General features: G+C 38.6%; 1 protein-coding gene across 1 annotated transcript in view; it reads right to left on the bottom strand.

Annotated features, from left to right (window-relative positions):
- Window positions 1-21,341, bottom strand: part of USH2A (usherin) — a 716,035-nt gene that overhangs the window by 124,561 nt on the left and 570,133 nt on the right. Inside the window, exons 52-54 of the mRNA XM_028104725.2 lie at window positions 17,094-17,291; window positions 16,413-16,567; window positions 13,566-13,764 (exon numbers count right to left, since the gene is read on the bottom strand). Coding sequence (XP_027960526.2) covers window positions 13,566-13,764; window positions 16,413-16,567; window positions 17,094-17,291 — 552 coding nt within the window. The remainder of the gene's footprint in view (window positions 1-13,565; window positions 13,765-16,412; window positions 16,568-17,093; window positions 17,292-21,341) is intronic.

Here is a 21,341-nt window from a genome sequence, read left to right as displayed (position 1 = left end):
ACAAATCTAATTTCTTTTCCACATGACAGTTCTTCAAATATTTGTAGACAGTTATCAAATCCCCCCTGAGTCTTCTCTTCTCCAGGCTAACAATCTCAGTTTCTGCAACTGCTTCTTATATGACTGGGGGGGGGGGGGGGGGCGGTTAAAAAGAAGGTTAGATTCGACATTTTTTTAGCCCCAAGCCATATTCAGCTTATATTCACACCAACCATTTCTTTTTTTAACTTTGCACTTCTTCTCCATATATGCCCATAGAGTACCATCTCACACTTAACTTCTGTAGTTTTTTGGGGGGTATGTTGGTTTTGTCTTTACACATTAATTAAACATAATTTGATGAAGGGATAGTGCTTATTGTATTCAGAATATGACACAGCCCAGTAACTGCTCAATAAGTTCTCAGGAAAAATAAGAATGGCAATCCATTTAGAGTAGAAGTTGTATGTGGTTAGACTTCACTACTCCATCGCCGGTGACCTTGGGTAAGTTACTTAGCTTCTCTTTGCCTTGATCTTCTGATCTATAAAAATGGGATAGCAGCTAGCTTTTAAGGCTTTTGCAAAGATGAAATGGGTTACTTAGAGAAGTACTTTCTTTAAGCAGAAGCAACCTTAAAACTCAGCAGCATTCGACAAGGAGTCTACAGAGACTAACATTTTTTGCCTTGATTCTTGGGAAAATTCAAACAATGCCAAAGCTCAAAAATTTTCCTTTCCTTAAATAATAAGACTTAGTTTTTGTAAGATGGGTAGCCATGATCCCTTCTCACAAGCAGAATGAGAATAAAAATGTGATTTATTGAGTGTTTAAAAAAATAAATAATAAGACTTAGTCTATATGTTGAATAATTAGGCTGATAACATGGATCTAATAATTATTATATTAATTTTTCATGAATTCTGAACTACATTTTTACATATATTGTTCCTTTGGTGGCATGACTTTTTCCAGAGACATTCATGTATCACTCTGCGGCTTTCTGTAGATTTTTGCTCAAATGCTACATTTTAAAAGATTTTGACCACTCTATCTACACACTACACCCAGCACTTGTTATTCCCTCAAATCACTTTCTTATTCATAGCCCTCAACATTATCTGATGTTATATTATGTCTGTTTATTCATTGTTTGTCTCCCCCTCTAGGATGTAAGCTCTAAAAGAGCACTAAAGGATCTATATCGAAAAGATACCACTGTATCCTTCAAATAGTGACAGGCACAAAGTAGGTGCTTATTAAATGAGTGAAAAAATTAATTAACTGGTTCATTTAGAATTAGAGTAGTAGTCTGGGTTCTCTGCTAAAGCAGTAATGTTCTGCAGCTGGAGCTGCTTCAGGATTCGGCTTTAAAGCCCTTTGTGTTTCCTTATCAATTTAGTGATAAGATGCAGATACTTACTTGATTGTAATCTTCCATTTGGTGGCTATGGGGGATTTACATAATTTTGATATTTACCTGATTTATAGATAAGAAATATGATGAAAGATCTAAGCCATAGCCAAGCCATATATGTTTGATAAAAGCTTATGGGAAAATGCTAAAGATTATAAAATATAGAGCTCTAAAGAAAAAGGGAGGAATCGTCTAAGAATGAAGGTCAGAGACTGCAGTGGCAGGCTGATTTAATCTGACAATGCTCCCTCTTTACTCTTGCCACTGAAAAAGGGGGTCTAGACCCTAGTAACACCATTTCATCTGAATAGCTTACTTTCTCACTTAGAATGTAAGCCCTTTGAGAGTAAGGTTTATGTCTTTGAGGGTTTTTTTTTCCATCATTTTTTCCCTAGAGTGCCTATTGTAGGTGTTTGATGTTTGTTAAATACCGTTTAAAGAACACAAAGCCTGGGGCACCTGGGTGGCTCAGGTGTTAAGCGGCTGCCTTCAGCTCAGGTCATGAACTGGGGGGGTCCTGGGATCGAGCCTCGCATCGAGCTCCCTGCTCTGCGGGAAGCCTGCTTCTCCCTCTCCCACTCCCCCTGCTTGTTCCCTCTCTTGCTGTGTCTCTCTCTGTCAATAAATAAATAAATAATAATAAAAAAAAGAACACAAAGCCCATACAAGTGCTCCATAAAGATGTCAGGCTATGACATGACGTCCAAAGTGTGATCTGACCAAACGGCCCTTCCTCATAATTCCATGGGTATCTCTGCCCACAACATCTATTCATTATGTAAGCAATTCTATTCTAGTTGCAGAACATTATTAAAATAATACAAGAATTAATGGAATATGTAAACAATAAATATTTTCTAGATTTTGTCTGAATGCCAGACCCTTAGGTCTGGTAAAAGTGAAACAATGCTTGATCTTTCTCTGGAATTTTCTTATCAAACAAAAACAAACAACCCCCCCCCCGAAATGAAGCCCAATTCTCCTCTTCATTTTGTGTTCTAACTAGTCTGATTCAGACAAGCGGTGACTATCAAAGAATATTTTAGGATGCATCTTAGAAAAAGTAGATAAGATTTGTCATCACAGAGGTGTTCTAAGGTTGATGAGAGGTTTGAGGGTGTTTGCAATGAAGATAGCGGCTAAAAAGAAAATTAATGTATATGAAAATAGAAGTTGTTCTTTCCTTACAAAATATTTCCGAAGCAAGTTGAGTGGTATCCATTTTATATATAGCCCAGAACACTAGAAGACAGCTGTTTAGAAATGACACAACTGTGGAGTAACTAGCTCATTAGGAATTTTTGATAGATTAAGGAAGGTGTGCCAGAGGAGTCTGTTACAGGTGTTTAAATTGGATGGTGTGGGTCGGCCTTACAGAGCATGGGGCCAGGTCTAATGGAAGACTATGCATCTTTTGAAGCTACTAGAGTACCAGAATCAGGGAGGAAGGATGTAGAACTTAGTACTGGGTAGAGAGCCTCATTTGGGAAGCCAGGGGAATTCAAAGACATCACCAATCAAGAGGAATGGATGTGACAAAAATGGAAGAACAAGAAAGACAAGAGTGGCAGGCATGAGGCCTTAAGTGAAGGAGGGAAGGACAAATGGACTTAATCTAATTCATGGGCAGTTCATCCTCAAGGACCGTGTCTGGCCCTGAAATATGGGTATGGTGGCCAATTTAAAGGGCCATATGTAACAAAGGTAGACGTATTCATCTCATTTCGACTCACATTTGCCAGTTTGTGTCATACAACTCCACATCTGCTATGTCGACCTTCCAGAGTCCACTCATACTTCCTTTTATATCAGAGCTCCAGTTTTCCTTGTGGAAACCAGTCTTTTGGTTACTAACAGGCTTTATGTTTTGTTTAGGACAGACTCCACCTGGACTGACTACTGCTGGACACAGTTCCACATTCCCCTTGCAATGTTAGCTGATCAGGATTGAGTCTGTGACCTCACTTAGGCTAACGGAATGTAGGCCTTGAACATGAACTTCCATTCTTACTGCTGGTAGTTCTTTGTTCACCACATAGTGCCTGAGAATGGAGGACAACTCAGACGTAAAAAGAAACTGGGTCTTGGAAACATCTTAGCCTTGAGTCTACACCTGATTTTTTCAGTTGCATGAGCCAATCAACGTTCATTTGTTAAGCCTGCTTGAACTGAGTTTTCTGTAACTTACAGGAAAAAGATTTCTAAATAGGACTAATATCATAGTTATTGATAATGTCACATGCTGGCACACAAGTTTAGATTCTTATACATTACACAAGCGGACCATAAGCAGCTGTTATTACCCTATGCATGTTAGAGATAGTTAAAAGATTCTGGGAGAGGTAATTAGCAACAGCATGAAAAGGTTTAGTTTAAAAGTGAAGAGGTTTCACCTTGAATATCACCAGGACAGGAATTATTATTCCTGCCTCACAGGTAAGAAAACTGAGGCTCAGAGAAGCAAATGTTCCATAGTGAATGAGTGATCAGATTGGGGTAGAGACAAATGCACAACTTTAACACCAAGCCCTGTGCCCTCCCATCACATAAGAGCTACATACAGCCAAGCACATTGAAATTTTTCAACAGCTCTGTACATTAATTAATTAAACATACATTATGAGAAATTGAGTTATTTTTTAAGGAAATTGATTACTAGATTACATAAAAACATAGTAGCTGAAATTTGTTGAACACCACTTGCAGGCCTTCTTCTGAGTGCTTCCTGGATATTAACATGGTCAAAACCCTCGCTAACTCCCTGAGGCACTGCAATTATCTGCTCCTTTTATAGGTAAGGGAGCTAGAGTATAGACAGTTGGAGGAACTCATCTATTATCACAGAGATAAGCTTGGGCGGGGTCAGGATAGAAGTCTGGGCAGCTGGGCTGAGAAGTGTGGCCCAGAGCTTCTGAGACGTTGGAAAATGATGACATAGGTAGCTCAAAGCCCAATGAAATACATATATTTCACAGTATACATACACAATATATCTGTGTGTCATCTATATCTATCTCCAAGTGGGAATATATATTTAAATATTTCCATTTTGAATATTTCCACAATTCATGTGGAAATGAAGCAGTATAGCCTTGCTGTTAGGAGAGAAGCATGTGAAGTTAGACTATTGTGGGTTCTAATCCCTTACCTACTTATTAACCACTGCCACGGGTCAGCTTTCTGACCTCTAGGTACCTCAGTTTCCATATCTGTAATAAACTGTGGGCATGATGGTGTAGACTGCTTATTTGGGCTACAGACTAACTTGAGGGAACACAATATTTGAAACCATAATGGTCTACATCCTATTTCTTAGGTCTTGGATTTTTCATATTGTCAGAGGACTAAATTACTAACAGGCTTGGTTCAAATCATCTGTAAAGAAAGCATCAGCTGCCATCAGGTATACATGATTTACACGAACTGGGTGACCTTTCATATATATGACTCTGTAAAACTCAATAAAATCAATGCATTTCAACTGGAATTTGTTGCCATTTTAAGTAAGTCTCTACTGGTGGTCTTTAAAATAAGATAAATATGAAATATTAGTAACAGGCATTGAAAAGAGCACACCAACTGAAAATGTCTCATGAATTGATCAGGACGAGAAGAGGGAAATAAAGAGATGTCTCAAAGGAACCATTCTGACTGTAACTTAATCCTGAAGTCCAAGAGCAGAAGGAGAAAAGAAAACATCATTCAAGTGCTCAGCATTGAATTAAAAGAGAAGGAGGTAGGAGTTGTAGAGCAGAGAAAGGCAAACGCATGGAGAAAAGCCAAGCATTTAATATTTCAGTGCAGTGGAGATTACGGTGGCTGCAAATTACCTGAATTTCTCTACAGGGAATCATGTTCTCTCTTAAAGGAAAGAAGCATACTATAACCAAACTCTTGACAATTACACTTTTAAGTAACATTACATTCAAGAGTAAATGTGTGTTAAAAGGGATCACCTAAAGTCTGCCTATGAATCATAAGAATATGATTTGGAAAACAGAACCAATACCTATGTCAGCGTCAGTTACATTTGATATACGATATAAAGAACAGCTTGTTTCTAATTTTTAATCTCCAGATCAGATAGCAAGTGTTACTTCAGAGCATTCATCCAGTTATTCTATAATGTCATCTGCTATTTTCTAAAGAATTACCAAATAATCCTACAAAATATGTAATCCTGCAAGTTCCTCCATCAATTTGGTCAGTGATGAGTTTGAGGGCTGAGAGGCCTGGGTTACTCTCACAACTTTTCAGTAGGTGGTTATCAGATGTTGTACACCTTTTTGGGCAAGAAACTGTCTCGGCACCAGTTCACCCAAACTGGGTGTTTGGCAGGGCCCCCCTGAAACCACATGCAATCTTGCTGTTGTGAAACACCTCTTTCTGCCTTTATCTGCCTTGGATCTCACTAAGTGATGCCCTCCAGAGTGTCTGTGCTCTTGGAGATTCCTGGGAACTTCAGCTCCCACTGGCAGTGTTGGCTGATGTGGGTAGAATTATAGCAGGATTCTGCTTTAAATGAATAATTCTGTGTGAAAATCTGGATGTTCAAAACTGATACACTGAGATATTGTGGAATCACTTTAGAGACATCTAAGGTGCATTGACAGATGATTTGTTTTATGAAATTGGATTAAGAAATATTTCAGGAGCTCACATTGTTAAAGTCCTCTTCTCATGATAGTACCACCCACCCCAACCTCAGGACCTATGCATTTCAGTTAGTCAAGCCAAGTTCTTGCCTGTTTGTGAGCAGCATTTCCTGTATCAATGCTCATAGTATGAATTCAGTTGATAGCTCATCAACGGGACATCAAAACATCAAAACAAATGTGCTCTTGCATTGCAAGTGCCTGTAAGGTAACCTCATGACTTTTGCTTCTGACTACTTGCTACAAGCTGAATTGTTTCTTAATTCTACATTTTGTGTGCAATTCCAGACCCCCCTCCCCAATATCTTAGAAATCAGATTCATCCCCAGAAGCACTTCCCAGATAAGTTACTTCTTGGCCAACTCTCTTTCCAAATGCAAATCAACATTAAAACTATTATTAAGATAGTCCAAGAAAAGACCTTTGCTTTTGATTTTAGTAACATCCTTTTAAGAAATGTTTTTCTTCTCTGGAGTCTGGTGCTGTACTAGACCAAAGCCGCCTTTACCCTACATTTTCAGGCAGAGTCTTCTCTAGAAACAAAATGAGGCGTCAGGTGGCAGCCAAGTCTGATGCTGCTCAAAAGCTCAACAACAAGGACATATATTGCAGAGAGAGCGGGAGTTCTTTAGAGCTCTTGGGGCAAAACAGAAACAATTATTGCCTATGCAAAGAACTCAAAAATATCTGAAATTTCAGGGGAAACGTTTTTTCTTTAAATATTAGAATCCATGCGGCTGTTGACTGTAATTCTTCAGCTATAATATTCTAAGATGTTGGCGGGGATGTGGAGAAAGGGGAACCCTCCTACACTGTTGGTGGGAATGCAAGCTGGTGCAACCACTCTGGAAAACAGTATGGAGGTTCCTCAAACAGTTGAAATTAGAGCTACCGTTCGATCCAGCAATTGCACTACTGGGTATTTACCACAAAGATACAAATGTAGGGACCCGAAGGGGTACGTGTACCCCAATGTTTATAGCAGCAATGTCCACAATAGCCAAACTGTGGAAAGAGCCAAGATGCCCATCGACAGAAGAATGGATAAAGAAGTGGTATATATACACAATGGAATATTATGCAGCCATCAAAAGGAATGAGATCTTGCCATTTGCAACGACATGGATGGAACTGGAGGGTGTTATGCTGAGTGAAATAAGTCAATCAGAGAAAGACATGTATCACATGACCTCACTGATATGAGGAATTCTTAATCTCAGGAAAGAAACTGAGTGTTACTGGAGTGGTTGGGGGTGGGAGGGATGGGGTGGCTGGGTGATAGACATTGGGGAGGGTATGTGCTACGGTGAGCGCTGTGAATTGTGCAAGACTGTTGAATCACAGATCTGTACTTCTGAAACAAATAACGCAACATATTTTAAGAAAAAAGAAAAAGAAGAAGATAACAGGAGAGGAAGAAAAGGGGAGTATGTCAGAGGAGGAGACGAATCATGAGAGATGATGGACTCTGAAAAACAAACTGAGGGTTCTAGAGGGGAGGGGGTAGGGGGATGGGTTAGCCTGGTGATGGGTATTGAGGAGGGCACGTTCTGCATGGAGCACTGGGTGTTATGAACAAACAATGAATCATGGAATACTGCACCAAAAACTAATGATGTAATATATGGTGATTAACATAACAATAAAAAATTAAAAAAAAATAAAAAAAATAAAAAAAGCAAAAAAAAAGTATAAAACAGTGGATGATGCTATGCTATTCTTTATTTCTTTATTTTGCAAACAGCCAGGCGCAAAGTTTTCCTCAGGGTTGGAAAAATGAAAATAAAATGAATTGTTGTATCTATTTTGATAGGTCTGATGCTCGGCGGTCAGTAGTCAGGTAGCTGGAGCAAATGCAGTACAGAGCACTGCACGCAATGTTGAGACCACTGAAGGGAAGCTGCGGAAGCTGTTCTGAAGGCAGGATCGCTGTCCTACTTTTCTTCCTCTCTGTTTTAGTTAAAGAAATCGACTGCCCATAAATCCAGACTGCCAGAGATCAAGGCCGGCTCCATGGGCACGTGACCCAAGATCCCATGTGGAGGAGGGTCCTGTGCTTGATTCCGTGCTCTGTTTTCAAACATTCTTAATGATATTTTTAAAAAATACATTCTTTTCTAAAAAAAATTGTGTTAAGTTTTTAGTTCCTATACAGTTAACATACAGTGCCATATTCGTTTCGGGTGTGCAATATAGTGATTCAACAACTCTATGCATGACTCAGTGCTCATCATGGTAAGTGTGCTCTACTCTTAATCCCCTACACCCATTTCACCCATTCCCCCCCACTCTGGCAACCACCAGTTTGTTCTCTAGGGTTAAGGGTCTCTTCCTTGGTTTGTCTCTCTTTTTCCCCCCCTTTGTTCATTTGTTTTGTTTCTTAAATTCCACATATCAGTGAAACCATATGGTATTTGTCTTTGTCTGACAGAGTTATTTCACGTAGCATTGTGTTCTTTGGCTTCATCCACGTTGTTGCAAATGGCAAGATTTCATTTTTTGTGGCTGAATAATATTCCACTGTAAATATATATACCACATTTTTAAAAAAAATCCATTCATCTATTGATGGACACTTGGGCTGCTTCCATACTTTGACTATTGTAAATGCTGCTGCAATAAACACAGGGGTGCAAGTGTCCTTTTGAGTTAATGTTTTTTGTATTTTTGGGGGCAGATACCTAGTAGACCAATTACCAAATTATAGGGTAGCTCTATTTTTACCTATTTTGAGGAACCTTCAAAAGGCACCACTGCATTCCCACCAACAGTGCATGAGCATTCCTTTTTCTCCACATCCTCACCAACACTTGCTGTTTCTTGTGTTTTTTATTTTAGTCACTCTGACAGGCATGAGGTGACATCTCATTGTAGTTTTAATTTGCACTCCACTGATGATGAGAGATGTTGAGCATGTGTCTGTTGGCCATCTGTACATTTTCTTTGGAGAAATGTCTGTTCATGTCTTCTGCCCACCTTTTAATTGGATTATTTGTTTTTTGGATGTTGAGTTGTATCTAAATAATTTTTGAACAAAGGACTCCACATTCTCATTTTGCCCTGGACTCTGCAAATTATGCAGTCATTCCTGACTGAGATTTAGACGTATCTGATGGTATGATTTTTGTATCCAATCAAAACAGAATAAAACCATTCAGATACTAGTTTATTATTCAATATCTACCCACTCAACAAATACTCTTGAATACTTAATATGTTAAGTACTCTGATATGTGCCTATCACAGTATAGATGATATGATGGCAAACAGGAGGCTAGTGTCTGTCCTTAAAAAGCTTCACCCATTAGCTGAGGAACAGAGACAAGAAGAAAGGATATTGCGATAAAGTATTGTAAGTGCCATGAGAGCTGAGAGCCAAGTGCCGGCTACTATAGGAGTACATAGCAGAATTATCTAAATATAAGATCCCCTTATAAAGAATTTCCACATTTTGATACTGATGGTCAAAGTGTATTCTTTTTTTTTTTTTTTTCTTTTCTTCAAAAATGATGTGCAGGGTATCTGTTTCAGGACATTAGCAGTGCATGTCCGCTACAACCTGCATTGTTAGGGTGTGTGCTATTTCAGCACGGGAGCTCTTCACGAGCTTCTAAGAAAATGGAAAAGGAAGGCAAATTGTTCTCTCCTTGCAGACTTAATGCAGGTGGGTCTTCCTTTTCAAGGAAAATGCAATGATAAACAACTTTTAATAAATTATTTTGAAAATACTTCTCCCAGAGTTAAGAGACACATAAGCCCTTATCAAATCTGCTGCTAAAGAGGACATGATTAATTCATTTTGTTCTCGGTGGCCCTAATTATTTAGTTAATCCTTTCTCCATCTCTTCTGCCCAGTGCCCACACTAGGAGGCCCATATATGAAGCAGTGGTAACCCAAAGTGAAACAATGCCATAACTGACATCCCAAATGTTCTGCGCAGGGTGGTGGACCTGTTTAGTAATAAATGATATGAAAAGGTCTTTTATTGACAAGCTGCCATGTGCTGTTTGCACTAGCGGATATGAGAAGATGCTGGCTGTTTCCCCTTCGTCCCCATGGTATTCAGCTCAGTGAGATAGCAGAAAATGCTTCAGTTTACTTAAAGCATTGATAACACCTCTAAATAATTAACTGAGGACTTCCTGTCTTCAATTACTTAATGCTTTTTTTTAACATCTTGAGAGGATTATAAGCAATTTATGGATTTCACATGATGAGTGCATTTGCCACTATTCCCACAAAGCATTTATGGGATCATGTTTCTAAAGCTTTGAGGTAATTAAAAATAAGCATGGAGACAATGGGGCTGAGGCAAGGTGCTTGCGTTCCCTTCTGTCATTTCTAAGGACCTCGATTTTCAGGCTCCAGGATGACTAGTGCTACAGCTTCATTAGCGTTTGACTGTTAACTTAGGGAATGCCAAGGTTTTGGAAATGATGTGAAAATCAAAACATTTATCCCAGAGGGTACAGACAGTTCTTTGATCAAACACTTGAGATGCAATGTAAAATAAATTTGGTTGTTTTTCTTCATTCCATGAACTCAGTAAAATAGTCATTCATATCATAAAATACTTCCATAGAGAATTTGGTCAGTCAGAGAACTATGGAAATGAAGTTTTCCTAGCAGATAAGGTATGTGAACAGTATGTAGATCTCAGGTTTTAGATGAGCTGATGCTTAGCACCGTTGCATCCGGTAGGAACTGCATATAGGAGGCTCTACTTGGTGAGGTTTTGCTGAATGAGAGTTTACTTCTTCATTCAACAAGGATATTTCTCTTTAGGGCTGTCTTGCCCAAGTGAAGTACTATCTAAATCTATTTAAAATGGTACAGAAGGGGGGCGCCTGGGTGGCTCAGTTGGTTAAGCGACTGCCTTCGGCTCAGGTCATGATCCCGGGGTCCTGGGATCAAGCCCCACGTTGGGCTCCCTTGCTCAGCGGGGAGTCTGCTTCTCCCTGTCCCTCTGCCCCTCCCCCTGCTTGTGCTCGCTTGTGCTCTCTCTCTCTCAAATAAATAAATAAAATCTTAAAAAAAAATAAAATAAATTGGTACCGAAGGATGAGCCAAATGAATTCTAAAGGCGTCTTTTCATTTTATGATCTTATAAAAAGTAAAAGCATATAGAAAAACTTTAAAATATTTATCCTAATAAAAGAGAACTCCTGGCATCAAGTGATGAGTGTGAAATCCTCTCTGACATGAAAATATTCATTTAAAAATGACAATGAGAGGAAGAACAGGCGGAATAAAGGTGTTTTAAAGAAAAATCTTTCCAATTATTTTATAATTAATGAGGCTATCAATCCTGTTGGTTTGAACATTACATTTGAATTTAGTCTGTTGGCATGTAAATGCCAGTTTTAAAAAAATGCAACAAGAACAGCTCACACAGTGCAAAGCCCATGTTGGCCAAGTAGACAGATACTGTAAGGAGAACATTCATATCACGGTATCCCAGTTTTTTGTGAAACCTTTACTGATAGAAAATCTAAATGTGCCTTAACTTGGCTTTCAAAACTCTGCAATTGATATTCCATTTTCCACTCCAAGTCATTCTTTTGATTCCCGCCCCCCCCACACCAATGCATTCTTTAGTTCTGCTGTGGCATCAGTTACGCTGTATTTGCAATTAGTTCTTAACTTGTCAGTGTTCCCAGCACTGGGAGTTTCTTGAGAGCAACAATCTTGTTTTAGAACACTTAGTGTACTCTCTAGAACACAGCAAGCAGGCAACATTGTTTTGTTGTTGTTTTTTTTTTTTGAATGAAACAGTATTCTGATGCCTTGGCCACCGGAGCATGTCACTTTCCTTCTTCATCTTTTAAATGTGGATATTAAAAACATCCCTCACTTCTAGGGATGTGATGAGAACCAAATGCAAATAGTTCTTTAAAATTATAAAGCACAATATAAATGTAAAGATTTATTATGTAAAACAACAGCATTTCAACTATTTGTGATCATTTTCACTGGCAGTGAAATAAGATCTAAGAAATAAATTTTTCTAATTTGAATTGATGAGGGCTTTTTCCATCTCCATTATCATTGATTTAGCTCAGGATCTTCAGTTAAGGAATGCAATGTGCTGGTCTGCAAATATTTATGAAGCACCTTCTGCAGGCTTCAGGCACTTCCTGAAAACAGTGGACATCTGTCAATGAATGCCTGCTTGTGTGTCAGGGAATCGTAGAATTAAGAACAAATCACGATGAATTGATTTTTCCACTTGTGTAGTGTAACCTGTGCCTCCTCTGAGGAAAATTCAGGCACACTCTTCCAGGCTTTTCTGTACTTTTTTACAAGTTTCCTGATCTCTAGTATCAATGCTCCCTGCAAGCGATGGGGTCCAATGGAAGAACATTCACTCAGGAGGCCTTGGAAGGAAGCTACTGACAATGGGGGAAAAGTAAGTTTGTAACCTCTTGCCTGTGGCCTCAGAATCTAAATTTACACAACTGTTTGGGATGATTCAATAGATCTGAGTAATGAACTAAGTTACTTAATATCTCAAAGTAGTCTTTTCTGTAAAATGAGAGTAATAATTCTCTTTACCGCATAGGTTTGTGAAGAGAATCAAATGAGATAGTACATGTCAGGAGGCAACTGTGAAATTCACTTATTCAACGGGGAATAAGTGAATTTCACAGTTGCCTCCTGACATGTACTGTGTCAAGGATTGTGTCAAGGATTGTTCTATGCGCTGGAAGTACTGTATTGAACTAGGTACTGAAGGTCTCTGCAATGCTAGAGCTTACATCCCAGTGGGGGGAGGACATAAAAAACAAACTCTATCAGGCAATGAGAGGTCCATGATGAAAATAAGACAAGGTGATACTGTGGTCTATCAAAGAAGCTTCCTTAGAGTGGGGGAGTCAGAAAATGCTTCTCTTCAGAAGTGACATTCAAACCAAAACATGTTAATTATTATTATAATCACTTCTAGTAATTATCTGACTTTATACTATTATACTGTGCTATTATTATTTTCTTAAAGTTAATTATAGTAAATGTTGTAACAAGGCACAAAAATAATACAGTCACTATTAATTAACGTTAATAATAACAAACTGTCACAAACAGTCACCTGTCAAGTATTCTGTGTATTAGTTACCCACTCAGTAGATAATGTTAGCCTCTGGCTGATGTCTCCCTGACTTCCAGTACATTCTTGGCTATCTTCACCCCATTATCTGTAAGTATCTCCTTGGGGAATGAAAATGCATCTTACCGTTTGTCTGAGGGAAAAAAAAAGTTAATACTCATGCAAAAACCCTACACATAATGCATATCAAAGCCAAATATAAATTATTTCTGAAGTTATCTGCTGTTGTGGCTTATTGCTGCCAGTGTGGGCTCTTCTATTAGCATGGATAAGTGGGACCTGACCATATGTCAAGAGAACACGTCCTTTCAAAGTGACCTCATATATCAAATGCACACCCCTGGGATGCTTTGCCCCCCTAACCATAATGACAGACTCTTCCGGTAGGTTTTCCTCTTTTTTTTTCACCTGTGACCGTATGCTGCCTCCTGTCAGTGGTGCCAGTGTAGATGAGACCTTTCCCAACCTGCCGGAGCTGGTACTCTTTAATGATGCCATTTGGTTTCTCAGGGACACTCCAGCTCAAATGCAGAGCCTCTGCGCTGGGCGCCGTGACTCTGGGCGGCAGGATGCTCTCCGGAACTCCTTGGGTCGTAGATGCAACTACCTGCAAACATAGGAATTAAAGAGCAATTTATGGTAATAGGACACTAGGTATTCTGATCAACGAGAATGTCACTTTTGTTTTAAAATGTTGTTGTCTGGCCTGGCATATCATTAGCAGGGGCTTGGAGAAACAGTCCGCCTCCCCTCTTTATTTTCTATTCTTTTCCTCCCATCCTATTCAAACAATGAAATCTGACCTTGAATACATTACATAAGTCTCAGACTACCATTTATCACAACAGGTTCAACAACAATTTTGACGGCGGAGTGCAGCCCTCAGTTTAAACAAGTAAAATCTGGCTGGCAGCCTGTCTTACTAGAGAACTCTTGATAACTCTCTTCCATATGGCCCATCAGTGTCTTTGCATTTTAACAGCCTGATTTTGTACATTTTAAGCACCAGTAAATATGAAGCAAAACCCACATCTGAACTTGCTTGCATATAATATGCTTTGAACAGTATAAATGGCAGGGTTGTTTTTTTTTTTTTTGTATTCTTCCTATGATATTGGGATGACTTGATAGCGTCTGTACCAATGTTCTGGAAAAAGAACTGAATGAGAAGGAAAAAAGGATAAATCAACCAGTTATTTATTCGGTGTTATCAAAAATTAGCTGCATTTGTTTTTTCACAGAATTAACTCCGGTTTCACTTTTTTAATCAATTGTTCTGGCATCTGGTAGGCAGGAACTGTGCTTGTGTAAAAAAGCATGGAATTGTTCTAGAACCATTCGGACTATAACTTTTGATTGGGCCAATCAGCTGCCATCTGTTTAAATGGTGGCATGCTCAGAGATGTTTCTGGAGGTCTGTTGAATAAAAAGCTGCACATATGCACTGCGGCTGATCCATCTGACTGAATGTTTTCCTTGGATAGTTCTTGCACAGTGTGTGAAGATGCTGCTCTTCTAAAGTTGTAACCACATGAAAAGAATCAGAGCTGCTGTGTGTTTGTTTCTCCTGGGTTTCCTCTAACTAGGCTGACTTCTGTGAGATGGCTCTTTTTTTATTTTCCTCCTAAATTGTCTGATTGTTTCTTTCCAGTCTCCTTTGTGGGCTCTTCGTATTCCCAGTGTTCATTACCTATGGTCTTGTTTTTATCTCTCTCTCTCTCTTCTCCTTAAATGACCCTATTCAAACTCCTTGCTTCGACTTCCCACATGGATCTTTCTAGCAAATTCAGTCACTTCATAATTCAGCTTCTGACAAGACATTTTCACTTAAAGTGCCAAATAATATTTTCTTCTGCTACTCTACTGTCTGCTCCTTCTCTTAAATATATTTTTTAAAAACATTTAAAATTTTAATCATATTCTCTATGCTCAAATTTTCCTCTTTTATTTTTTTATGCTTGCAGAATGGCACGTGATCTATAATTTGCTCAAGCCAGAGAGTCAGAGATCTTGAATATATTTTTGATACTTTCCTCTTATTCCCCTGCATAGAGTTGACAGCAATTCCTGTAGATTTCATCCCCCAATATCTGTTGTATCTTCCTGATATTCCCCATTCTCACTTCTGTTGCATGAGCTCGTTTCTTTCCAAGGCTGTAGCAGAAATCTTGGTATCATTTTATTTTCTATGCCAGGCTCTTTTGCCCCTTTCTTTGTTTTTCAAGAGCAGGCAATTTTTGGTTGAAGTGCTATTTAAATAAAAGCTCTTTTAAACTGAGGGATGATTTGGGAATTATTATGGATTTACAGAAGATCATCTAAAAATAGTTGGCAGAACTTTGGAAAACAGTATGGAGGTTCCTCAAAAAGCTGAAAATAGAGCTACCCGATGACCTAACAATTGCACTACTGGGTATTTCCCCCAAAAATACAGATGAAATGAAAGGAAGGGCCATATGCACCCCAATGTTCATAGCAGCAATGTCCACACTAGCCAAACTATGGAAAGAGCCGAGATGCCCTTCAACAGATGAATGGATAAAGAAGATGTGGTCCATATATACAATGGGATATTACTCAGCCATCAGAAAGGATGAACAGCCACTATTTGCATCAACATGGGTGGAACTGGAGGGGATGATGCTAAGTGAAATAAGTCAAGCAGAGGAAGACAATTATACGGTTTCACTCATGCGTGGAACATAAGGAACATCAGGGAGGACATTAGGGGGAGGGAGGGAAAACTGAAGGGGGAGAAATCAAGAAAGGGAGACAAACCATGAGACTATGGACTCTGGGAAACAATCTGAGGGTCTCAGAGGGGAGGGGGGCAGGGGGATGGGTTCACCCAGTGATGGGTATTTAGGAGGGCACAAGTTGTAATGAGCACTGGGTGTTATATGCAAATAATGAATTATGGATCACTACATCAAAAACTAAAGATGTACTGTATGGTGACTAACATAACAATAAAAAAATAGTTGGCAGAGGAAAAATATGGTAAAGAGGATAATATTGGTTCAAGTTTTCTTTCTTTTTTTAAAATTAATGAAACACTGATATATGCGTAAATTTCCTTTGCAGTGATCTCTCCTTTCAGGTATATGTATTAGTAGTCAGTTGAGATGCCACATGAACACGCTGCCATTGAGGTGAATATTGTTTTCTGCCATTGGAAAAATCATTCACAACCTGGGTGTTCCTCTAGTCTTCCCACTGGCTACTTCTGTCCAGAGTTTAGGTACCTCCCCTTACCTTGCTGCTGATAGCACAGCCAGCAACCGTGCAGGCTTTCAGCTGGTATGAGTATTCCTGAAATGGCCGAATGCCCTCTGTATCAGAGAAGCTCAATGATGTTCCCCGAAAGCATTCAATCCCATTTCGGAGAAGAATATAGTAAACAATTGGACCTAAAAGAGACAGAGAAATACCCAGATTTGAGTGTCAGAACATTTTAACTTTTTGCAAACAACTTACATGTCTTAGAGTTCTGAGGAAATGGGATAATATAGCATCACTTACTTTTAATTTGCTATTGGATTGCTATGTTCGAGCAGTTCTGAATGATATGTACTCTTATTGAAGAGAGGGATTCTGGACATAGATAAATAAGGAGTCATTTATGTTTATTTCCCCTCGCTACCAAACAAAATTACTTCCAATATTGAAACTATTTTGCCTTTCGTTAGCAGTCTTTGCTTGTTTGAAAGCAGCTCAGATATATGCTAGGATTCCAGAAAAAATTTCTGGGGCTAAACACTTGTGAGGCCTATTTTAAAAAATGAATGATTAGTAGGTACACACCTAAGGTTCCTTTTACTGGCAAATAATTTTTAATGGGTAGAAGCACGCCAATTACATGTAGATCACACTCATTTAAATTTCCTTATGGATTTACAGGATTTTGTTATTTCAATTTTAAAAGTAGCTTAATACCATTTGATTGTATAGGTTTCTTCCAATTTAAGACTATCACATCTTCAAAATTATCCATTTTGGTCCACCTAGGGGCACTCACTCCTTCAGGCACATCTTCTCTTGTCCTGGCTCTGATAGCTTTGCTGAATCCTCGCCCATAGCTATTCCATGCAGAAATCCTATACTCATACGCCATATAAGGCTCCAGGTTCACATCTGCAAAGGGAAAAATTGAACAGCGAGATTTTTAAAACATTTTTATTTTTTTACCATCATATTGAAAATGAATATCAAAACTTTTAAACACTTAAAAATAAATGCTTAATGCTCTAATCCTGTTGTGTGTCAATAGAACTCTTATCTCTTAACATTCTAAATCATAAAAAAATAACATTTTACGTGTTTATTGGATGCAGAGATATGGAATTCCACAGAATAGAATTCACCTTTTCTGAACAAGCGGTAACATGAAAGGAATGACTGAAAACCTAAAGTACTAGACTAATGTACATTGGATGTTAATGCTTCCCAAGTGTGTGTATCCTATACTTCCGTATAGGGCAGGTTCACCAACCTGCTTTTATAGTTTTATATTATAAATTTTACCAATTATTACATCATTCATATTACATTAAATTAAGTATATAAATTATAATGTACTTATTATGAGATACAAGACTGGAAACTTGGCTTATCATGGTTAGTGGATATAACCGACTGCACAATCCACTACATACATCCTTCCCTCTTTCACCAAACCAGAACAGAAACCCAAATCCAAAACAACCAATCTAAATGAAAGAATAAAACCAAACTGTTGAGTGTTTTGTACTGGCAATGATTTTATTAGATAATCATCCATGTGATTCAATGGTATCCCAAAAGTCTTTGTCTAGTTTTAAGCTTTGGTAACTTCAGAAATGCTACAAATTTACCAAAAAAAAAAACAAAACAAAAAAACCCAAAAAACTGGAAAATTTAATTGGCTAAATCTGTTTAATTTTGTGAATTTTGACTATGTTTGTATGTATGCATTTTTGTGTGGTGGTTTCTGGATGACTTTTCTCAGAGGGGAGATCAGAAGAAGAGGTCTTCCTCCTTGGGGTTTCCCGGCCACCTGCTCTATCTTCATGTGGGGTTGAGTCTCTGTCCATCCATGTGGATTTTTTGACCATATTTTCCTTACATATATCTCCTTACCATAAACCATGACCTGCTTACTTTATAGAATTAATATGAAAATAAAACGCATGAAGTTATGTGGCAGAACATCATAAAATGTAAACTGCTATAAAATAGAAGGGCTTATCTTCTGTCTTCATTTTTCTCTGGTAAGGGGGCATCTGCAACTTGTTACTTATGATGACCACTGGTGGGTGCCCAGCTCTCCCTTCTGTCCCGCTCAGAGGCCTCCTGGCTAGGGTCTAATTTTCCCAGTTTTCTCTGCAGCTTGGGCTTGTCATATGACTCAGATCTGAATAATGGAAGAAGCATGGAAGTGATATGGGCAACCTGTGCCTCGCTTCCTAAGAGGAAATCACTTGCTTTCCATTGACCTTCTCATCCCCTTTCGGTGGGCTGGAAGCAGGATGTTGTGGTGACCCAGGCTGCACCATGGGAAGGAGGGCAGCACCGGAAACGTGATGATCCATCAACTGGAAGGAATCTGGATCCCTGAATGACCGTGTAAGGGCTGAGCTGCCCGGACCATCCACCTACCCACAGACGGTCCCTATATTTTTCAGTCAATTGGCTGTAGCAGATTGAACTGCTCATTGTTAATAACTGTTATTTCCTACTCTTCAGGCCTACATCACCAGTTCTAATTTCAGTTGCAGTAGCTCGCCATGCTGTGTTCCTTGTTCTTTCCTCTGTGGCATTTCATCCTTTTCACTCTCTCATCTCTTATCCTTGTTTCTTTGTTTTCCTGTGAGGCCTGGTCTTTCAAAGATGCTCCTAGCCCATGAAAGAATTCTTTTTGCTTTACACATAAGGAAACATTGTTGAAATTTTGCCTTCCCTCAACAATCTCTCTCATTTCTGAGTTCTTTTTTTCTTTGCCAGAATCTCCAACTCTTTTTTAAAAAAAGGAAAAAAAAAACACCTTTTATCTCAAAATCATTCTGTATGTTATATGGGGCTAGTCTTCAAATAACAGAGGGTTCTGCTTTTTGGGAGGTATGCTTATTCAATTTTTACGTGTTAATGGCTTAAAAGTTCCACGCATACTTGTCTACAATCATTTCTTCAGCTGATAGAGTAATTCTTAAAAAATGTATATACAGGATTGTGTCATTCCATTGCTTAAAAACCTTTAATACCCACTCATTGCTGCATAAAGACAACCTGCTTAGTGTGGCATAAAAGGCCTTCATCAGCTGACCCCTGCTCTTTGGCCGCATCTCCATGATTTCTCCTCTCCTACACAGTGCTACATTCATATCAAGGGGCTTGTTTTTCACATCTTACTAGGCTTTCTCTCACTTCCTATGCTTTGTACATGTTGCCCTCTCTGCCTGGCTTCCCTTCCTTTAACCTGATATGTTTCTACTTGTTCTTCATTTCCCAGCTCAGGCATGATATCCTTCACAAAGTCTTTCCTAACCTCTTCAGTCTGGGTTAGATGTCTAGGCAATGCCCTTGAAAAGCATCCTATGCTTACTTCTATCAGAATTCTTACATGGACATATTTCTCATATTACAGTGTACTTATATTTGTTCCATGTCTGTTTGTATGGGCTTCAAATTCCTGATGGGAATTCTTATTTGTTTTCATAGCTGGTAGGCCCAATGTAGTGACTGGTTATTAGTAAAAATTTAAGAAATATTTTTTTGAAAAATGAAATGATTGTATGCATGAATGAATTTGGATGAAACTTGGTGTTGTTTAGCTTTTAATTGTAAATTTCGAAGAAAGGTGGACTTCTTAGTCCAAATTGGTCTCAATGGAACTTGTTTTAGCATGACTTTGGTGCTTCATTTTCTTCTTGGAAGAGAAACTTTTGTTATTTTTCATATTCAATTTAGTGTTCTTTGGTAGGCAAAGCAATCTGAAATATGGATGGTTAAATAAGTTAAATAAACATCTATTCTCTTCTGGAGAAGGCTATTGTAAATATGTCTTAAAGGACCTTCAAAATCTTGACCTTGATTTCAAAAGGCAGATAAAAGTAGGAAATTCTCTTGGATCATGTGCATCTGGACCAAATTCACTAATTTGGAAATGAGGGTCCTTAAATCTATAACTGGGAGTGGAAGGAAATTGGAGGGTTTGACGAATTGTCCTCTATCTTGAGGACTTTCATTCCAATAAATGTTTTTTGTTTGTTTGTTTGTTTTATTTTGTTTGCTTACAGTGTAATCCAAAAATGAGGTAAAGTGAAGCAAGGGCACCTTGTTCATACAGCTATTTCAATCTCGTAGGAGAGATGGAACAAGGGTCCGGATGCACATGACACACGGTAGAAATGAACGTCATGCTGATGTGGGAGAGGAGAGAGGGACTGGGCTCGAGAAGCCTGCACTGAGGACAATGGTCATCTGCACCCTGGGAATGATGAAGAAGGACATTTCAGGTGGGAGAAATAGCTTGAGGGAAGTTTGGAGCACTTTGAAAGGAACTCCTACACCATGTAGAGTATCTTAAATCAGCTGGTTTTGAAGGTGACATGATTTAAACCTGACATCTTCCCTTAGCAAGTTACTTTTATATATCTGACCCTCAGTTTCTTCATCTATTAAACGATCATACTTCCATGATTGCTTTGTGAGTAAATTAAGGTAAGGTTTTGAAGCCTCTAGCACATCACTGGAACCTTACCTTTATTCCTGCTTTCCCTCCTTAATCTACCCCCTCATTCCAGCATCTTGCCTTATTTTTTTGCAATCTTAAGGTTTGCCATTATCACCCACCATCGGTTACGTAAGGTAGAATGATGAGTCATGATGGAACAGAGCAGTTTTTTGTTTATTTAACCTTAGCTTGCTTGAATTATGTCACTTAAATGTATTCTACTTGACTCTAGATGGTGGATGATATATATGTACACACACACATACACTTAAGTTTTCAAAAGGCAGAAACAAACTCTGTAGGGACTTAAGTAAATGGACAAATAATAAAAATTTAATAGAGGGCAGAACTATTTTGGAGATGATCTTAAACTTTACACTGTTTTTCACTCAGCTTAGCCAAGCCTGAGAACCACTATTTTGGAGGAATTCAGTAGGGCCAAGATGGGACCTGAAAATTAATATTTTCAATAA

The sequence above is a fragment of the Eumetopias jubatus genome, unplaced genomic scaffold (assembly GCF_037043125.1).
Source record: "Eumetopias jubatus isolate StellerSeaLion01/CBP00866 unplaced genomic scaffold, mEumJub1_p1.0 scaffold_12, whole genome shotgun sequence".
NCBI lineage: Eukaryota > Metazoa > Chordata > Mammalia > Carnivora > Otariidae > Eumetopias > Eumetopias jubatus.
The sequence above is the reverse complement of the archived record's forward strand: the minus strand, read 5'-3'. Positions and strand labels throughout refer to the sequence as shown.